At 37.4% G+C, this 22,174-nt stretch overlaps 1 protein-coding gene across 2 annotated transcripts in view; it reads right to left on the reverse strand.

The window, feature by feature from the left end:
* The window catches only part of LOC145991427 (methylmalonic aciduria type A homolog, mitochondrial-like), a 33,877-nt gene extending 19,918 nt beyond the window's left edge, over nucleotides 1-13,959 (reverse strand). Inside the window, exons 1-4 of one of the 2 annotated variants that reach the window (XM_083127427.1) lie at nucleotides 13,138-13,959; nucleotides 10,278-10,400; nucleotides 8,359-8,529; nucleotides 5,977-6,062 (exon numbers count right to left, since the gene is read on the reverse strand). In XM_083127427.1, the coding sequence (XP_082983553.1) occupies nucleotides 5,977-6,062; nucleotides 8,359-8,529; nucleotides 10,278-10,400; nucleotides 13,138-13,825 (1,068 nt within the window). In that variant the 5' untranslated portion in view covers nucleotides 13,826-13,959. Of the gene's footprint in view, nucleotides 1-5,976; nucleotides 6,063-8,358; nucleotides 8,530-10,277; nucleotides 10,401-13,122 lie in introns of both variants that reach the window. The other variant, XM_083127428.1, reaches the window with a different exon arrangement.
* Between the last annotated feature and the right edge of the window lie 8,215 nt (nucleotides 13,960-22,174).

Consider the following 22,174-nt stretch of genomic DNA (forward strand, 5'->3'; position numbering starts at 1 on the left):
CTAGTAAACCTACCACTTCAGGCTTTTTTTAAAAACTGTTAGGAAGAGGCCCAATGTTCACGAAGAAATTTTACAGTTCGTTGTTTGGACAGGGGCGATTCCTCCATATAGGAAGTGAGGAACTTCCTACAGTTCATTTAGACTTGCTTCCAGTTCTCTACATTTTAGAAGTTTAATAATAATGCACGTTATAAAATTATGAGCACAATGTACGTACACTTGACTACTTAGCTACTGTCAAGAGTTGACTGGTGCCGCTCAATCCAGCTTGGCGATGATGGACACACATGCTTTGCTGCCCGCCTAAGGAACCTTGCTGGTATCACTACAAACAGATGGGTGAGGAGTGGAAAACAGGCAGGAGGAAGGTTGCGGTTTTAAAGCATCCAGCGAGGAAGAATCGGTGGGTTCCTACATCAATGGTGCCAACCCCATCAAAATGGTACTAAAGGTATACAGTTTGATCTTCGTTGGCCCCTAGCATCCTGCTTTTGGCATAATGGTTAAATCTAGTATAATCTGCAAACGCAAGTCCCTGGGAGAGGGAAATCGAATTCAAAGGAATAGGTTTTCAGGAAATTGAAATGAAATTACGTCCAAATCTTATTTATACTTCACCAGCGGACTTGTTTCAAATAAAAGGGAGTATGCATACACAGCGACACGCTTTTTTCTTACAACCATGCGACGATCCATCCTATCTTTTCTTTATCCTGTCGATTTTGTTCCTGAGGAGATTTTATGGCAGTAACATGATAGAAGGTTGGAGGTAAACAAATCATTTTCTCAAACCATTTCAAGTTCTATGCTGAACCCATCTTGCTTGTTCAGCCATTCTACACAATTTTGTGTAGTAAATAATAAGTAACGCAAGTTCAAAACTCGAAAAATATGTGCATAATTTAACTTAAAACTGTAGTTATCAAAAAAAAAAGTAATTAATAATAAATCCTAGCACAATTTAGAAGCATTTAGCATAATTTCAGAGTTTAAGCAGCACTGTTTATTATTCTCAATCCACTCGACAGGGAGAGGGGACATAATCGAAATTCTTGCAAAATTTGAAATATCGGCATGTATTTTCGTTGGTTTTTATAGGTTCACATTAAAAAATTCCATAATTCAAGAGGGCAAGGGCCCCTTGCCCTACCATGTGTGTGGGCCTGCAGGTAACATTCCAAATGCAATGGATAGTATGAGCGATTTGTGCGAAGGTAATTGAAAGCATTTTCCAAACCTTCCTCAGTTTACCATAACTTCTTCCTACACTTCAAGTAAGCCACGAGTCGCCACTGTGTTGGGGATAGTGCGGCAGAAGGGATTTTAACAAAGACAAAGTTGCTGTGCACTTCGCGTTTTATCCTGAAGTGGCAGACGGAAGGTAAAATGTACTATGTAGTTTTACTATGTAGTTTATACCTCCATTGGTTGCATTGAAAAGGTTAAAAAATTGTGTTTTTAAAGGCAAAGATATTTAATTTTGTATTTCACTACATAGTTCAATAAGACTGCAATGTGTACCTGAATGTTTACACTGTAAGACCACTTTCTTGGAGTATAAGTATAAATGAGACTTAATACATATCATCGTGGACATGGAGGGCAAGGGGGCACAGCCTCCCTGGAAAATGAATGTCAATCGAAAGTTATATTTCAGTCAGTAATCTATGTTAATCAGTGGTGGTGATTAGGGGTGCAGTTGCCCCTGCTTTTAGCTATTTTTGCCCCCGCACTATGCTAAACCTCATTTACCAAGAGAAATTGAACTGTTCTTGCCCCCCCCCCCTGCACTTTTGGCACCTTACTCCCCCAGTTTTGAAAGGTACCATGCATGTTTCATGTTTTCCTTATTTTCAGCATCGCACCCCCTAAATTTCTTTCCGCACACCTTCAGCACCCCTAGATGATTGATTATTCCTGGTGCCGCCGCTAAGTACATGCTGCTCGAAGGATGGTAACTGAAGTTGCTTTCCCCGCCTTGATGCAATACAGTTCTCGTGTCACTACTTCAGCACACACTTGTTTTTGTTTGTCTTCTCCAAAGATACTTGGGACAGAGTATATATATATTTTGGCACCCTAGGCAGGATTGTGGTTTACCCCCCCCCCCCACCTCCTCCTTTCCCCTGCTCTACCAAGCAGGAAACACCGACATTTTATGTGCATCCAGTGCTATTTTCTTCTCTTTGTGATATTTACATCCTATAAATTTTGAAATGAGGAAGCAAGGATAACACACTAAAAAATAATACAGGTAATATTTAAAGATTCGTAGTTTTGTACTTCTGATTTTTAAAAAGAAAGTTAACATATTTAAGGATATTTCACTTATGACTTAGTGCCTGAAGAACATCTTTAAAAACATACTACTTTGGTTATAGAAAATTCCAGCAGTGTGTTGCAAGAATATATCTCGGCCAAGTGTAAATTTCTCAGTAGCTTTTTATTAAATACAATTTTCGTCAAGTAATTTATTATAATAATTAATAATATAATATAATAATAACAATAATAATATGATAATTTGCTGATGTATCCTTGAAGATTTTGTATGGATTTCAAATGTAAAGAACGGATGGGGACCTCACATTCTGATCTCGCCCAGGGCTTCGTGAAATGTCGCTATGCCACTGTCTGTAACTACATAACTGCAATAGATTTTGTTTGGAAACAGAAACTACGTATTTAAACATTTACTTTACAAAAGCAGGGTACATAACATGAATTATACCTTCATATTCAACAAGGGACAACAGGAATGGAAGAATTCTGCACCAAATCACAGGTCATTTATATAAACATCGAGTTAGTATAATTACTTGGACTGATAAACCAACATGCCTACATCAGCTAATGTAGATAAGAGTACCAATTAATCCCTATAAGCTTTTCTATGACAGCAAATAATAAAGCTTATAATTATAAGAAATTGTAGAGCAATTAAAATGTATTTTCAAAATGAAGATCCACATTTTTAATTGAATTATCTTGTATTCATATGATTATTACAAATAATTACATTGGTGTTTCTATATTACCACATTCACTATACAGCTTAACCTATTTGTGCATTAGTGGAATTCAAATTTTGCGAACAAAATTATAGTTTATGTAGGTTATAGCAGATCGCTTTCTGTAAAGACTAATATGAATAAGTGGATACCAATATTATACATTTCATTGTTAACAAGACAATAATGATAAATTGAAACTTGACTGCTTACTTGAAGACATTTATTACTAATAGTTCTATGAATGTCAGTGACAATGGTTCTTTATTAGCATGCAATTTAACTGGACATTAACCTTTACACCGCCGGGCAGGCTTGCCGAATGTAACCCTTGATTTGCAGATACTTTTCCGCGCGATTTTCAAATTTTTACACTTATTTCGGAAAAATGTTATAACTCTTAGACTATTAGACCAATCTGCTTCGGGTAAGTTTTGTTTTGAAGCTAAGACACCAGGGCATGCAAGTGTGTTCAATTCAGAATGCCAAAGTGAAAAATACGGGGTGGGGTGGGTCGTGCCCCCAAATTTCCATGAAAAAATAAAAATCTGGACTTCGCCCCATCTTTCCCCACTCCTATGGGAAAAGGATGCAAACTTTAGCCTTCTTTTCATAGTATGGACCTTTCGTAATGAAATTAAAGTTGTTTCATGTTCCTAGCTTGCACACAAAATGAAATAGGAGCAAGCACGTGTTAAAAGCTTCACGTTGACAATGCACAGCTCGAAAAACAAGGACTCTAACACGTGACCTGGGCATGTTGAAAGGGGGGAAAGTGCTCCAACCTTGACGAAGGCTTTTCCCAGAAAGCCTGTTAGTGTTTCCACCACAATATAAAAGTATCAAGGTGCAAATAGCATGGGAATTTTACCTAATTATTCTTGTCAAATCACAGTTTGCGATTTTTGTTAAAAGGCAACATGCATACGTAAAATTGCTTGTATGTTTTCCATCCAACTACATATCGATATATGTTGTTGTTTTTTCTCCCCCTTGTCTTCTGATCAACCTTTCCTTTACGTAGTTTATAGGCAGAATGCTATGTGCTATGCTGCATATCAAAAGATTGTGGCAAAAGACTGCCTGCATAGTTTCACAGAAGTTGGAGTTTTCTCGATCTAATGGTACGTCAAAAGGTTAACAGTCTTTGACTGATTGATTTGCTTTATTTCCCTTCGCTTTTTGTGCCACTTTTGGGTAATTTGCGAAGATGGGGATGAGTGATGACATGATGAAATTCATGACTGGACACTCACAAACATCAATGCCCAGGCTGGGATTCGAACCCGGGACCCCTGGCATTGAGTGTGATGTGCTAACCACTCCACAACGTGGGCCGACAGTTAACAGTCTTGTTCCTGCCCTTTATTGGAGGGCATGTATTGTTTATCCCATATATTGGGGAAATTCACAATTATGCTTTATTTCAGCTTGATTGCACGTATGCCTACAAGTATCCTCCTAGTAAGATTGTCTTTCATTTTAATGAAAATATATGAAGAACAATGGTCAAAAACTGATAAAGTAGCACAACAAAGGCTACACATTTGCTTTTGATAAGATATGTAGAAGATTTGGTTCAAGTTCTACAGCTAATCTCTCTTTCTTTGAAGAAAATTCAATGAAATGATACGACTATCAGAGCAGCTGTTCAAATATGGTAAGGTCTCAAAGATGACTTGCAAGACAAAACGAAAGAGAAAAATTCAAAAACAGTTATGACCAAGCCCTCACACCAGCACATTTCTTAGCATGCCTCTTGGATCTCAGGCTTCGAAAGTACACTCTTACTGCAGAAGAGAATTAAAGTTTTCTGAAGAATCATATGGAGGTACTTTGCTGTTGCCCACGTTGGTAAAGTTTCTAGCTCAACATACTTCATTTTCAAGTGTGATATTTTCAGACGAAGTTGTGCACGGTGTGTCGGCTATAAACAGTGGTGGAAGTCTCACGAATCTTTGGTGGAAAATGCTGTGATAAAACAATTTTTTCATCTTTCAGATTCATTCAATCGAAAATACGGAATCGCTTGGGCACAGAAACAGCTTGAAAGTTTGTGTTCATTTTTAATCAACTAAATCAAACATAACAATGTTTCTTCTCTTTGAAACAAGGATATTTTCATTTCACATTTCCAGTATTATCAATGAGTAATATGATAAATATTTTACTTTCTTAGTTCACAAAGTGTATGAATGTAAACGGCCCTGTAAAATGATTGAACACTGATGAAATCAAAGAAAATAATTATATGTAAATATACAAACTGGTTTTATTTCTATGTGTGCCTGTTAGGAGCCTGGCAGTATTGGGGTGAATTCTAAACTTTCCTGAAAATTATGTTTTGTTTTTAAAAAAATATTATGGAGGATTTTTTCCAAAACATTTGGATTGGGGGCAAGGGGGAACATGATGTCGAAGATGGGTCTTTCGTGGTGATTACCTGCAAATCTCAAGAGATTAGCATCTGTAGTGCCAATACTCAAATTGAATTTCCAAGAAGATATGGTATAAAACTTTTTCATAGGTGCATTATTAATTTTTAACATCCCCCCAAAATACTGAACTGTTCTCAGTACAATTCCGTGTGACTGTAGGAACATAATAGTGCTACATACAAGATTTTTTCATTCACTTTGGTTTATTGTGTTAACCACAACCCACACAATACGATTTTTGTGTAAAATTTCAATTTCTTTATTCTTTCTTCTTTTGTTAACTTTCATTATTGGAACATAAACCCTACAATTTTGAAAGAAAAAAAAATATCTCTACAACAATTAGCCCTCTTACATTTTTTCTTTATTTTCTTTCAGCACTACATTTGAAAATTGCAGCTTTAAAACCTACAGTCCAAAGAGACTTGCCAGTGTCAGAAGCAGATGCCCAATACAGACGACTACACAGGCATCCGTGCATATAAATCAATTACAAACCACCAAAAAGATAAATTCAAGAAATTTACCTGGAATTCGTCTCCTCCACCAGGGGGTATAAGTAATACAAACATGTCTACCATATTAACTACATGGTATTCTGACTGGCCAACACCTAGAAGATAAATTAGGATTGCATAACCAACTAGAAATTTATAAAATCTAAATTATTAAGGTAACATTAAAGGAGCTTGGAGATAAAACAGTATGAACACAGAAACACTACATTAGTACAATAATTATGATTCATATAAATAAAACACTACTACTGAGCTGTTGTACAAACAAGACTACCATTCGCAACATCACATGCAGATAACTTATGAGAAATAGCTGATTCAATACACAAACTGGCGTCTGTGCAACAACAGGCATTTTACATTAAAAAAAAACAACATATTTCTTGCAATTGCAATTTCTTTACTTATTTAGCCTTACAGCATATTTACACATACTTATATACCTCAAGGAAATAAATATAATAATGAAAAGTATATTTTTAAATCGTTGTTTACTAAGGATATGACCAATTAATCTCTTATCAGTTGATACAGATATATCGGTGGATCACTTTAGATAAATGAAATTAAGTATTTTGGATAATTATGGAATATTTGCAATTTTTTATGGGATCAGTAGAATATTGGTCATTGATTGGTACTTTGACAATATAAAAAAATCTTCATATTGGTCCATCACCAGTGCCAATTATAAAATATCTTAATATGGTGAAAACTGTTTATTTATTGACAATTTTAGTGTAGTAAACATCTACCTTCTTCAGGAAGAATTCCACACAACAGTACAATTTTCAACCTTATGAATACATTTTGCATAACTTAGACAATATCTTGACTTCTGAACTTTGTCAGTGAGAGATTAAGAGCTAATATTCTCAGATATGGTATGGACATCATTAGCAGATGAACAGGGGGGGTGCATCTTCCCTCAATAATCTAGAAAATATACATGTACGAGGGTTGGGGCATAAATCATGGCAACTATTTTCTTTCGTGAGAAGGTGGGAACGGCACAAACATCCAAAATATACAAATGGAAGGGGCAGCGTATAGTACTGAAGAATGTATGAACAATGCAGATCATGTGTAGCAGTTGTACGATAGAGAAGTGAACAAAACATTTTAAAGATAGCATCATGCCACACATGTTTAGAAGTCAGAAAGCATACATTAGCTTTACAGGAACAAACGAGGAGCATACTATGGTAGGACACTATTCCCCACAGTTTCCTCCCTGTGGTATACTCTGTTATTTGTACCCCAAAGAACTGCTATTTTGATACATGAATGCTGTTCACGCCGAGAGATGGTGGTTGACTCAACAATGATTTACCACTGCACTCTATAGCAGTGGTTCTCAAACTGTGGTACGTGTACCCCTAGGGGTACATGAACTACCTGAAGGGGGCACGCAATAAGCTCTGAGAGTGGTTTTTCATCCATGTTGTACTTAAAAAAACAAGTACCGAAATAGACTATATTTGGAACCAAATCTACGCTTGAAAGTTTCAAAGTGCACAAGCAGACATCAAGAAACTGTCAGGCTATGCAGCCACATCCTTCTCACTACAACTCTGAGGATTTACATTAAAAACTCCAAAATTGTGCTTGACAGTTTGTTTACAAACTTATTTTTGTTCTTTACTTTTTTTTCAAGAACTTTGGAAAAAAATACATGAAAATTAAGTTTTTTTTATATACTTCTCAGCATACATGTGTTTCACATTTTTATTTTTGTGACTAATCATAAAGATTGTATACGTAGGAATGCCACAGACAGCCCAAATACCATCTTGTTTTGCAGATACATGCCTCCAACATATCAAAAAAGTCCCACCATTCAGGCAGCCACTATTCGGAGAAAACCTTTGGTGGGGGTGGGGGTACATTAGACGTTTAGTCACAACTAAAGGGTACAAAAAGAAAAAAGTTCGAGAACTGCAGCTCTATACCATAATCAGTGCCAGATCTACAATTCGCAAAACCCCGCAGTGCAGGGGGAGGGGGGGGGGAGACAAGTAAGCATTTAGGGGGGCCGCAGCCATTGACATAGTAGAGCGTTCGTATGTAAAAAATAAACTCAGTTACTTAGGGGTTCAGAAACTAAATATTTTGGTGGGGGGCCCCAAGATTTGTAGATCCGACACTGACCATAATCATTCATCAATTTGCCATCAAGTGACGTGTTTACATACTACAGATGCCACGTCCTCTGGGACATTTGATCATATTGTATTACCACCATTTAACTTTGAAGAAATCAGTTGCCATGACTGCAGACCTTGTATTATGTACAAGTCTCAACCCCTCCCCCCCCTGCAAATTATTTAAACATAATGACACTTATGATTAGTTTTGATTGCTCTTAACATTTTTGTTTTCAATACTTACCAACAGTTTCAACAAATATATTGTCAAACCCAGCAGCCTCACAGAGCACTATTGCTTCATTTGTGGAGCGAGTGACTCCACCAAGATGTCCCCTAGTTGGAGATGGACGAATAAAAGCTCTCTTATCTCTGGATAGTTCAGTCATGCGAGTTTTATCTGCCAACACAGAACCTGAAATATTTTTTTAAAAAATATGTTAATAAGTATTGTTGTTCATTGTGTGAGAGAGGAGCAATGTTTTTCAAAATTTCCAATTCCAAAACCAACAAATATAATGTGTTCAACTGTGTTCCAAAACCAACAAATATCATGTGTTTAGCTGTATTCTAACACCAAAATGTTACTTTTATTAACGCATAAAAATAATAACATTTTCATATATTAAATTACAGTTACATGACAAACAAAACATACTATTTCCTGAAAGTAATTTTTCATGTCATTTGTAGAACAAGTTGACTCTGGTGAGTTTGCATTAGCAAAATAAACTATATTGAGAACATTAATATTTTCTTAACCCTCCATCGAACACACTGTATCTCTGAGAGACATGCAACTAAAATTGTTTATTTTCTTGGAAACTATTATGCGTGTGGTTCTAAGCTTCTTTCCTCTTCGTATGAATACAGATAACCACAGTTTCAGCCTGGTGCACCTCTGTGTCCAGGTTTAATAAGCTGTTTGCATCTGTGAAAGACAGGGTTACCAATTTCATTCTGGTTAGTGGTCTAGCACAGTCTGCTTGTAGAATGGACTGTTAGTATCTGGAAAAACGTTGAATTCATCAGTTCCATTCTCTGAATGCAATGAATTCTATATCATCAGTGATTGTGATAATGCAGAAGTATGAGAAGGTAATTCGGAGACTGAACTGGAAAGTGATACTGATTGTGATGAATGGCAGTGACACATATAAATACGTAGGTTGGAAATTTAATAGTGGCAACACTGCTGTCTATACACCATGAAACGGAACCGGTGCTTCTCACTTATACCACACGTTAGTATAAATACCTAAGCTACCTCTTGCTTCTAACATTAGGCGCATGCACAGTGAAGAGAGGAATAGAGTATCGTTGGAGTTGGCGGTCTAAATGAATGAATTAATTAAAAGTTTTGGGTGTGTCAGCACTTCAGGCCATTTTGTACCATTCTATGTATATGGGGAAATATCCCCTTTTCTAAAGATTGGCGGTCTAAAGTTGTGTAGTCAGAGCCCCACTAATGTGAAAGTTCTGGTGATTTTCGCCATACCTCAAGGACAGACCGACCATCAATGTGCAGTATTACTGTTCATTTTTGGAAAATAACCTGCGTTGTGAAAGAAGAGGAGACAATTTGTGCTGAATCATTTTGCAGGGCAATGCTCGGGTGCATGTAGCGCAACCTGTAGCTGATTCGTTAGTTCAATGGGGATGCCAGGTGGTCTACCAGCCCCTGTAACTTTGATTTGATCTCTTAGATGAAGGAATCACTTTGTGGCATTCACTTCAGAACAGTTCCAGAGATTCTTCAGGCAATAGACCACTCCATTCGAACCATCAACAGAACAGGTGCTGCTACAGGTATACGACGACTTCCACATTGCTGGCAATGGTTGTACACAATGATGGCAATTACATCGAAGGGCTGTAAATGTTTCACAGAGGAATCTCTTCTGTATCATTTGGAAAAAAATAGTTGCCTCTATTAAATTTCAAACCCACGTATCATATGTAGGGCTAAAGAAATGTTTTAATGTCCTTACGATCAGGATTAAAATAAAATAATGTAAAAATTAAAAAGTAATCATGAATATGTTAGTAAAACCGTACTTGCATCTTACAGATACAGCATGACCGATCGTGCTACTTTTCCATGTGAAACCAAAGGAGGATTACATTGTATTGTATATGAATTACATTCATCCTACAGCTAACCTCCTGATGTGGATGATGAAGGGTCAACAGCAAGAACAGCCACCTTGCGTCCATGCTCTGTAAGGAACTTCCCCATTTTCTCTATAAAGGTGGACTTCCCAGCTCCTGGAGGTCCTGTCAGTCCTGAAACAATCACAAACATGAACAACATACAACAATAATACATACAAAATAAGTAAACAAGGATCAGGAAACTTAATTCTTACTAATATTAAGTTCATAAATCACAGAAAAGAAGAACATAACAATCGAAAAAATTGTCTACACAGAACGAAGTGACAGTCTCAGGTGTTTGGACATGCGACAGATAGCAAACCCAGTGCTGGTGACCCTCAGACTTGTGAGAAAATTGAAACTTTTGCATTGTTTTTGAAGGAAGATTATGTTTGACACGAACGTTTTCTGTTATTTTTCACTCGTGGAGATGTGTTACAGTGAAGTAAAGGATGATTTTATGTGGTATTATTTGTCACATTATGACCTTTTGCAGACAGAAATTTCACATTTTTGTTACGGTAGGAGTGCTAGATTTAATGTTGTTAATAATTTCCACATTTTTGTTTGGTATCCAGGTATACACATTCATGAACATCATTTTTATCCCCTGCAACTAAGGAGCAGGAAATGAACATTTTCAAGACATATATATGTACAGTTTAGATGTGACTGGTTTTACTTGGTTAGCCTTCTAAGATTTTTTATGGTGTTAGGTTCGTGGGGCTATCCGTGCATGGTTCGCAGGGCTATTTATGAATGGTTCGTGGGGATATCTGTGAATGGTTTATGGGGCTATCTGTGCATGGTTCGTGGGGTTTTCGAACCTGGAAAAAAAATACAAAATCAGTAACACGAAAGTAGGTATTTCTCGATGAAGGTTGCAACACTGCATAACCACTGATCATGGACAACGCTAGTCAAGATTTCTCCACCATATTGCGTGTAACGCAAGCAAAAATGAACAAACAAGAATTACTCGATATGTCGAAAGTTGATATTATTTGCGTAAAAAAAACAAAACAAAATGGCACCTTGAAAAATCCTTAGGAATGCAGAATACGTAAGTACCAATGTGAAAAACAAGAAAAGGAGCGAATTTACATTATAGAGATATTCTCAAATTTTGTTAATATTTCGCATACTCACTAATTTAGGCCTCACAACCATGAATCTGAAATTAAAATTTGGGGGTCACGTCTAGAAATCGGATCTCAACCAACAATGTAGAAATTGCAAGATCTATCGTTTCACAACGAAATATACATATTCCTGATATACTACAACCACAAATGTTAACTATGTTTGCCTAACACAACTGCAACTGGTTTTTGGGGCTATCTATCCCGGAATCGGTGGGAAATTTAAACTATTTTTTTTTTTTTCGTTTGAAATTTTTGAGTCCAAATTTCCCACCGATTCTGGGCTCCACCCCTGGGGTAATTGACCTACTGCCCCCAACTGCTAAGGCAGCCCCGCCTCCGCTCCAGCTTCCCAGCTTTCTCTATAGACTCCCTGTTAAATGCATGTTAGAAATTGGCCGGAGAAATTGCCCCCAAATGAGCACCAAACTTTTAAATGTGAAGAAATCCATTTCCAGGATACGGAAAACTTACCTGAATTTCACACAAAACACCTTCCCGATGTTAGACAAGGTATAATTTAACAATACAGGGAATTTCTCCAATTTGTTTGAATTTTCGGTTACTTACTAATTTGGGTCTCCTAATCACGAATCTGCACTTAAAATTTGGCGCTTATTTGGGGGCAGGTGAATCCGGCCACTTTCTAACATGCCCTTAACAGGGAGTCTATAGATATAGGCGGGAAGCCGGAGCGGAGCGGAGCGGAGGCGGGGCCGCGATAGCGGTTGGGGGCGGTAGGTCGATTACCCCAGGGGCGGAGCCCGGAACCGGCGGGAAATTCGGAAATCGAGGGTGTGGAAATAAGAACTTAATTTCGATTATTTTGCTATTTCCACGTGTGAGCGCCAAATTTTGACTGCAGATTCGTGATTAGGGGGCCAAAATTAGTGAGTATGCCGAATTTCAAACAAAATGGAGAAATTCCCTGTATTGTAAAATCGCTCCTTAGACAATACTACAGGAACTTTATACGGTAAGTAGTTTCTTCTGTAGAAATGAAGAAATCTGTCCGAAGGATAGTAAACTAGTACGCGGAACACCAAATTCCATCAATTTGTTAACCAAACCACTACCATCCTCTTCTACACTCCACTTATATAACTGTAGCACATTAACAATCTTTTCATTTCTCTCCCGCCATTCTTTCACGACCAATGCTATGAACCAAAGAGAATCGCTCTGAACAGCGTCCCAACGCTCTAAACAGCGGAACGGACATTGATCGTCATTTCTCACACCATCAAACATGGTTGCTATGTTTGTTTATGGGGAATCATCGTGATAATTAACAACGTTATTTTACAAGTTGTACAACTCAATGTGAAATTTAAACACACTACCCCCCAAATATTATGTGCATACACGTAAGTACGACTGCATATTTAGTGAGTATAGCAACTAGTAAAGTAATTACAGAATATCTCTATATTGTAAATTCTTACCGAAGAAAATAAAGGAATTTCAGATGTTTGGCGGTTACTGAAATTTTACTCTCAATTTATTTAAAAAGTAACTTTCTAAAATTATTGTGCTGCTAAAATTTCACAACTTGGGGAACATGTTAAAATGTTCATATTAAAAATTAGATATGGAGTGTTGTAATTATTCCAGGCCACTGGATATACACTAATCAATTATATTTTTATTATTAACCAGTACCTATCATGTGTACATAAATAGACAATGTACATATGTAGAGAGCTTACCTGAAGTAGACTAACCTGTTCGAAAAGCCATTCTTGCATTCCGTTTATTGTATCTTAAAACTAAGTTCAGCAACATTTGGGCATGCAACATTTTCTGAGGATGGACAGATTCAACAAGAGTTATAGCTTCTGACAAACTGCTTCTTTTCCCTTCTATTACTCCATCAAAGAGTTCTTGTACCTTGGTGGTAGCATGTTCTTGATGATACAGAGAGAGATGGCCTTCACAGAAAGTTCTACATGGATTTCTATCTAAAGAAATGTGTCCGTAACTAGTACCCTCAGAATAATGTTTACAGTTGCTAACTGGAGTAGAGAACGTTGCATAACTTCGAAGAGTACAAGCAAATAAAGCACTAGGTCTATTATGAAAAAGAGAAAACTGCATCAAATGCCTACAATTCATTTCACTATTGTGTTGGGAAAGAAGTAAATTCAGGCTTGGTTTATGTGAAATCCGCACTGTTCTTGCTTTGGAATGGTAATTTTCAAAACTTATTCTGCAGTACATCCCATCACTTGTAATTGTTCTTGTATCTGATGGTTTGCCCATTTGTTTGTGAGACACATTGAATGTCTGAGTAATGCAAACGGTGTGAAAATAATTATTGCACGATCTAACTATACGACATTTATTCATTTTGCAGCAATGAACGAATTTTAGGAAAGCAATACGATTCGGACTTCTACTGATATAAGGCATCTTTCACGATAGAAAAATTATGACAAGAAAGCTACGACACTGTTTCATTTATGAAAATATGCAAACAGCTATGAATGTTAAATCCCGTTGTCTTGATTAGCTTCGTCACCTGTACTTTCGGAATCACACTTGCCCAAAATTGACAAATACTATATTTTGATGAAAGTTAAAATGTCCCTCACTATATATAATGAGTTGCTGTAGGAGAATAAGAAGATAAACCTCTCACACAATCCTAAGAATCGCTATGAGCAGGTTATTCAAAATCAAACACCATATAATGCACATTAACTGAAATATGGACAAATTATTTTGTTGGGTCAAGTGATGCAAAGGACAGATTGTAAAAACCCTCACGCCTCTTCCAGTTACAAGTAATTCGAAGATCTAACTACTTGTCCCGGCCCAGACACATGCAAAATCCGTACACGCAGAGGCCCGTCCAGTATCTGAGCGCTGCTCGCTGAGCAAGATTTTCGCTCGTTGAGCAGACAGATCATTTACTTGGCGGTGTGTGCTCCTATGCATCTTTTTCAGACAGACCCGATATTCATAGATCAGTGGATTTAGGCAGTACAGCGAAAATCTTGGACACAAACACGAGGGAGTAGGCTCTGCAGTCGGCACTTCATCAAATCAAATAAAAATATTTTAGGTGTTTCGAGAATTATAATTGTCTAACCCACATGTGTTGATTATATTTAAAAGTTGCAACTATTTATAATATTATAACGCATTTTCCTTTTGGTTGTTGATAAGCGCTCTCTCCATGGGCGTGGGTAGGTCAGTCGAACCCTCCCCCCCCTCTGGAAATTCTGGAAATTGGCATCCTTCATTTCAAGTTGCAAAAAAGCAGGAAGTTTCTTATTCCTATTGTTAATAACAGAAATAAAGTTAACTTGGTTAGTATTCGCACAGAGTAATCAATGTAAAATATGCGTTAGATCGAAAAAATGAGTGAAAAATACAGGAACCAGGATATTTTTTTCATATTCTACCATTTAATTCAAATAATAAATGGTTCTACAGTTTTCAGAATTCGAAATATTTTAATTTTAGATAAGGTCACACAATATAAACTTTGTGAGTATATTTTGTAACTTCTAAAGTCTTTTCTTGAACGACACTTGCAAAAGTTAATAACAATATACAACTACTGTGCATTTCAGTATAGTAACTATGAATTGTAGAAGTATTAATGGAAAATATTTGTGCTGGATATTCACTCGGTTTGTGAATCGAATAGCATGATAATAATAAATAACAACAATAATAATTAAATTCGAATAAAATGTATTTAATTAAGTATTATTAGTGTATAACAATAATTTTAATCGTAGTAATTATTATTATTTCTTTTACTGTTGTGATCGAAGTATTTCAATGTTTATAATTAATGTAATCTTCATTTCAACCTAGAGAAGTCTTTTCAAAATCGAAACTGATGGTAGAAGATCAACATTGCCTTGGAAAATATTAGTAATGTCCCTTATATCAGCATCCAAACGATCCCGGAAATTGCCAATCTTTTCTAGGTACCTTTGTTTCTCTACATCACTCAAAAATTTCAAGTGATCCATTTTGTTTCCGATCTTTTATAAGAAAAAAAGGTCGGTGACGATCTGTATTCCTCTTGTTTGCATTGGAAAATTCGCCAAACCGGAAGTTGTTTTCCCGCCATCAATAATCGAATTGTCTAATCGATAATTTTTTTTTTTACTCAGGAATAACCCCCATATTTGGAATAAACAACACTTTCATTTTATTACAATTATAAAGAATTGAAAAATTATATTACCTTCTGATACTTGAATTTCCTCGTAATTACGCTATATCGCAAGCCGTTAGTCATAAATACTTCTTCGTTTGGCAATCTTCAGACAATTTTCCTCTTCGTACTCTTTGGCGCACCAGATCGAAACACAAAAACGATATATTCTGTGGCTTAAGGGCACGAGGAACAGTTTTCATATCCAGCCAAAATCGAGGGACCCCCCTCCCCACACTGATCTTTCCTTGGCGGCGATCTGGAGAAAGAGAGGTCTCTGCGCTGGAGGAGGAGGAGGAGAAAACTTAACATTACGCTTATAGGAGTATTATTTTACTTGTTTCCTTGGGAATATCAAACTTTCGATGGTGTAGATGAATACATTGACGGGAAGAGAACATGTTGAAGATTTTGATTGTGTTAAGGAAAGCCGAAACTTCCATTTGACTATACGTAACTTGATGTTGAAGTTGTTTGTCCATAAGGAATAAATGGGATTCTGTAAATACTTATTCATAATATTTTTTACAGAACGTATCTAGCTTAATAATCAACTTAAAAACCGCTGTGCTGAGCAAGTTTGCTAAGCGAGGAAGTGAACAGCGCCCGTCGAGCATGGCTTATTTCGCCGTCAAGTAGTTGCGCGATCACGTTGCTCGTCATGTCATAACTAGAGACCGGGACTTTATATCCTATAAAACTGTAAAAAATATAGGCAATTATGTCATAAAATTTTAAAAAACATGTCGGAAAAATTCAGCAATATTCCATGTAAAGCAAAAAATATGCACAACAGTACTTTCGAATTTCTCATTATACAGGAAGTCAGTATCTTCAAGGGAAGACCGACTAGGGTGGGGGTATTAAATGAAGTCAGAATTCCTTTAAGTGAAGAATGTAGTGGGAAAATACTGGAAATATCGTGAGGTTCACTGCAATTATCCTAAGTTTCATTTACTATTATGTCAGATTTACATCTTTGTGGAAACTGTGTGGTGGAGCCGTCTCTTGTCACTAGACTATTTGTGCAGAGACTTATTTTCATTCGCCTGCTCCAGAGATAGCCGAGCCGGGACATAGTATACACACTAATACGTGCGTGACTCAAACGACAAGCGATCTTGAAACTCTCGTACTCGATTATGATAGAGTAGGAGCTGTAATGTACCGAATATTATTTTTACTTTTGACTGTTGTGAGAAGCTAAAGAAATGTAAAGAAATGAAAACACGAACAACAACGACGGAGAATGTTTTTCCTCAATAATGTTCACAGATAAAAAAGGAGGGTATTCTTGCTCTGTACTAGTTGGTAAGAAAATACATCTGCTGCTTTCAATTTCTTTGTCCGTAATTTCCTTCTCCTGCCATCGATAATATAAACTAAGGTACCTGAATCCAATATGGCCTAGTACCAAATATGGCCTATTTGCTGTTTCCAAGTAGTTACATGGATAATTCAACATGACGCTAGTATATCATTAAGACTGTGCAAATGATGTGATTGGGTCTGTTGGCTGTACCTATAGTGCAGTAACTTGTGGACAAAGATGCGAAATAGTTCTAATTGTGTTCAACGTGATCTAATATTACTTACTGCATCTTCCAAGTGATAGGTATTTATGTCTCCAGTACATATTATGATATTGTTTATAACATAGGAAAAAAGAACACCATGTAAGGTAAACTCAATATGGCTTACAGAGGAATATATCGTGAAGGACATGCTCAAATGTGACATTTGTTGCTCTTATGTTCACTTGCAGTGTGTGGATCTCACTAAGGATGATAAACCTTTCATTTGCCAAGACTGTGAATTGTGATGTGTAACCCATGGTCTTCTGGTAACAAATTGTGGTATTGAATTTAAGAATAAGGTACCTGAACCCAATATGGCCTACCTAAGGTTTGCGATTGTTTCTAATGGTGTACAAAGTCAGAAAGGTAAAACTAATGGAGAGATTGAAAAGAAGAAGCATTTTTTGACGATTATTGAAAATTGGAATCGGGTCCAAATAATAACATGGGTGATGTGAAGATTTTGTTAAGAAGTAATGTTTAGGCCATATTGGGTATATACATATGTACCCAATATGGCCTAGTAATATATTTTTGTTGTTTCACATCAAAAAATACAATAGAAATTGTAAAGAAAGTACCACAGTGTTATTTTTATAATTAAATAAGTATATTGATGAACTTCGTGTAATCTCATTATGTCGTTATGTAAATAAAATATAAGAAATAACATCGTTTACAAACCAATACACAAGGAAGTGACGTGTCATAACTTGTCACCAGAAGACCATGGTTTTCAAATCACAGACTTGACAAATGAAAGGTCCTTCATCATCCTTAGTGACTCCCAGACACTCTACCTGAACATAAGAGTAACAAATGTCACATTTGCACAAGCCTTTACGATATATTCCCATGTAGGCCATATTGAGTCTACCTTACATAGGGCTAGTTTTTCCTTCGTTTTAAACAAGACTTAGATTAAAGTCTAAACTAAGTGCATTGTTGTCAAGTACAAATGATGAGCAACCATAATATGGACCAGAGATATAAACACGTATCACTTGGAAGATGTAGTAACTAGTAAGTAATAACTTAATACCTGTGCAATATTAGATTACGTAGAAAACAATCACGAGATCCAGCTTTTTCGCTTCTTTGTCCTGAAGTTACAACACTATAGGTACAGCCAACTGGTTCAATCACGTCATTTGGACAGTCTAAATTACACACTAATGTCATGTGTTCAATTCGCCATGTAACTACTTGGAAACAGAAAGTAGGCCATATTGGGTTCAGGTACCTTATGTTGTAAAAACGCTAGATTGGTAAAATATGTCAAAACATGCCTTACCAAGTTGGTCTATTTTCATCAGATACGTAAAGATCGTCACCCCTGTATTCGATCCGATGCCAAATAAAAAATATGTTATAACATAAAGTCCCGGGCCCTAATCATAACAAGTAAATCCAACATCGTGTTCTGACGTAACCGAGGAATTTATTTATTTATTTATTTATTTACTGCCCTCAACAGAGGTAAACCTCCAATTAGATACAGACGGCAGAAAAAACAACAAAGAAAACAATACAATTAGCAAATATATAAACATACATCAACCGATAATACAAGTAATCAATAACGTAATCAATAATGAAATTAAACAATCTAGCCCTTTCTCTTGTCTTTCACCATACAAGAACAAAGACTTGTGCAATAATTACAGACATAAAATACCTATAGATATGTAATTGTGGAATACAATGGAAAATAATGGGGAAAATAGTGATACCGGAATGATTACAGTGTATTTTTGTCATAAATCTGATTCAATCATTTTTTATATATAGTTTGAATGGCAATTATAAATCTAAGGCCTGGTTATTCATTGAAAGCGTATTATGCAAATCACATATTCTACTTAATAGGCTGTATAATCTAATGGTTTATAATATCTAAATAGGATTTCGACTATTGCAGTGGAGTAACTATGCCGATTTCCTACCTCGCTTTTGACTCTGCGGAAATTATGAATTTGCTTCAGCTGCATGAAGCTTCAGCATAAGCTCCTTAGCAATCATTCAATTTGCCTCAACAAAAGACGGTCGGTTTCCAACTTTCTGCCGCTCTAAGAACAATCCAATACTAAGGAAAAACTTAGTTGTTTTACCAGAAAGAATGACTGTGCTGCCCTCACTTGTTTCTGGCCAATATACAAATTAGAAGTACGTGAAAGAGTTGTTCCCATTCTGGGGGTGCCCCTGGTTGCAGAACCTTTCCCATTGATGGATGCACCCGAAGTAAAGGAAACAGGTTCTACCCTACTAACCAAGCCACGTGTACTTTTTAATTGGATTGTGGTTCACTCCCTCTCGGCAGGGGCATTTAAAGTGAGCGTAGGGGGTTATTTGCGGGGAGGTCGAAGGGTTGAAAGTCCTCGTTTTGTTGCAAATGGGTTAATTTCGTGGTTCGTAAATTACTTACAAAACGACATTCGCACCTAACGTTTTCGGAACTGAAGAATTCACTCGTGTATAAGGCAGTGGAAAGACAATGGGTGCCAGAACGAATCAGGTAAGAAGGAAGAAAATAAGCAAAGTGCAAGACGTTGAACAGATTAAGGATAAACTTGCACATCTCTGGCGAACACTCCAGGGTAGCGTGCACCCCTACTGTTTAGGGGGTGGGTAGTCAGCTGACATTGGACATTTCTTGTCAACATAGTGGGAAAAGAAAGATAAAGTGTCATACATAAATACATGCACATATATATAGTCGAAATATGAAATTTTTCCAGGGAGGTCAGGCCACTGATAAAAGTTGAATAGTAAAAATAATAATATTTATTATTATGTCACGGTATCTAGTGACATGTGAAACGCAGTTCGATATAAATTATTTTTTGTTTATTGATTCATTTTATGCACAAACATGAAAGTGTGAGGTTTGATCTTATTTTGTGGATAAACTTGTATCCGAGCCAGACGTCGGGAGTTGGGAGAAGGGTTTTTCTTGAGTGACAGCGGAACTGTCTTTTCCGCTTAGAACATGACATATTTGCACCGACACGGAGATAAGGAAAGATTATTTTCGCCGCTACCGGGCTTGAGTCGCATCAGGCGTTCTAACCCATGTTCACGGATGACCAGAGAAAACCAGCTGGAGCACAAGCCTGCAAGGATCGAAGACGCCTCGGTGACCGAGTTTCAAGACAATGGACACAGGTCATGCGCATCTCCTCCAAAAGCGAAGCCAAGCTACCTGAGCGTGGGTTTCAACGGACGAATTTGATTCTCTTATAAATATACGGTGCTACCATCCCAGACACAGTTTTTACCCGGATTTCACAGAGAGAGCATCTCCGCGCTACACTCTCGCGTGATCATTGTTTTGTGTCCGTGGACTTTGTTTCCTTACGTACCGCGAGCGAGTTGCAGATAGGGAGTTACCTGTGTGCGCCTTATTTTGGTGAAGATTACGCGGTGATTTGTTTTTTGCCAAGCGTTAACTACATAATCATGGGCGGCTAAAGGAGATTGAGAAGGGAGTCTGTCGACTTCCCTGACCCCGCAACGATCCATCGCCATCTTCCGATGAAGCCAGTCAGCCAACGCCAAAGACGACATCAAAGCCAAACACTGCCCACAGCCCGAAGGACGTCTTCAGAACGATGCCGATCGAAGCCCGTCACCAGAGAGAGAGATTGAAGGACGACTCCAGAACGACGCCGATCGAAGCCAGAGGGAGAGATTGAAGGACGACTCCAGAACGACGCTTCCAGAACGACGCCGAATCGAAGCCCGTCACCAGAGAGATTCCGAACCGGCGCGTGACCACGTACACCCGACGCTAGTGACAAGAGGAACGCCCGAAGTTCTGAGGAGGTGCAAGTACACCATATCGTCGCAATTATTCTTCGTCGCGATCGACCTCGGAGGACAATTTCGCCACAAAGGAACCGTGTGCAAGTCCCGCGTCCAGGAGAGATGAATGACCACGCCATGTAGCAGAGTCTGGTACAGTATACTTCAGAGGGTCTCATGTCCATGTAAACGTGCGTCGTTAGTATCAACACCGTACAGTTAACGCCGAAGTCTCACTTATTCGCAAAGTTACTCAGGAAACCCCGAACCTAACCCCCGCGTCCGATAATTTTTGGTATTGTTATAAAAAAGGAGTCATTTCATGTTCAGATGATCTAATTTAATTGTCTGCATTCAGCGTTAGAAGCTCCATTTCATTTCTTTAATATTTAGTGTAAATTGTCAAAGTGTGCTCCATTTCTTGTGTAACCGACCGCCCCGTCGCGCCATTTAACTTGTCAATACTTGACTGATGAGTCCTTTTTAATTGTGGAAGGCGTAAATTTTATTGCAAGGTCGTGTGCGTGAAATAGTATTATTTGTTGCATAGTGGTTATTAAGGTAATTTTTGCTCGCGCCGACGATTGATTAGTGTATTCCGGCAGCTGGAGCCAATTAAGTTTTTGCATCACTATGTAGTTGAGTAGTTGTTCTCATTGGACGAGAGAGGCTTGTGTGTAATACCCCCGTCCGAGAAACTTGTATAATGTCGTGCTTACGACTCGATGCATACGTTCATTCGAACGAAAGATTTAACCACGCCGACCCAATTGTCTTAGTTAACCGCTTTCCGAGGGCTGGCACTTAAGTTAATTTAAAAGAGCACAGGAGCTGGCAGACAAATGCCCTAAATTCACATAAAGGTTTAAAAATTAAAAGGAATGATATGTTGTTAATGAGATCCATGATTTGTATCCATACTTCACATGTAAAAATACCTCATGTGTGTGAAAGAGAGATAGCGTGAATGTTGTGAGAGCTTGAGGAGGGTTTGTAAACAGTTGTTGATTGCAATATTTTTTTTGTTGTTACAATATATATTCACTTTTTACCGTTCGTCAGTGTTGTTATTTGACGTTTTTCAGGTACCGGATATTATGCTATTAGTGTTTTATGATTGTTCGAATCTACATATCAAAGGTAAACAAAACAGTGTAACTTTTCAAGGTATTAATCTCCGCCTCGCAATAGTATGACAAT

The sequence above is a fragment of the Lepisma saccharinum genome, chromosome 8 (genome assembly GCF_977018435.1).
Source record: "Lepisma saccharinum chromosome 8, izLepSacc3.1, whole genome shotgun sequence".
Classification (NCBI taxonomy): Eukaryota; Metazoa; Arthropoda; class Insecta; order Zygentoma; family Lepismatidae; genus Lepisma; species Lepisma saccharinum.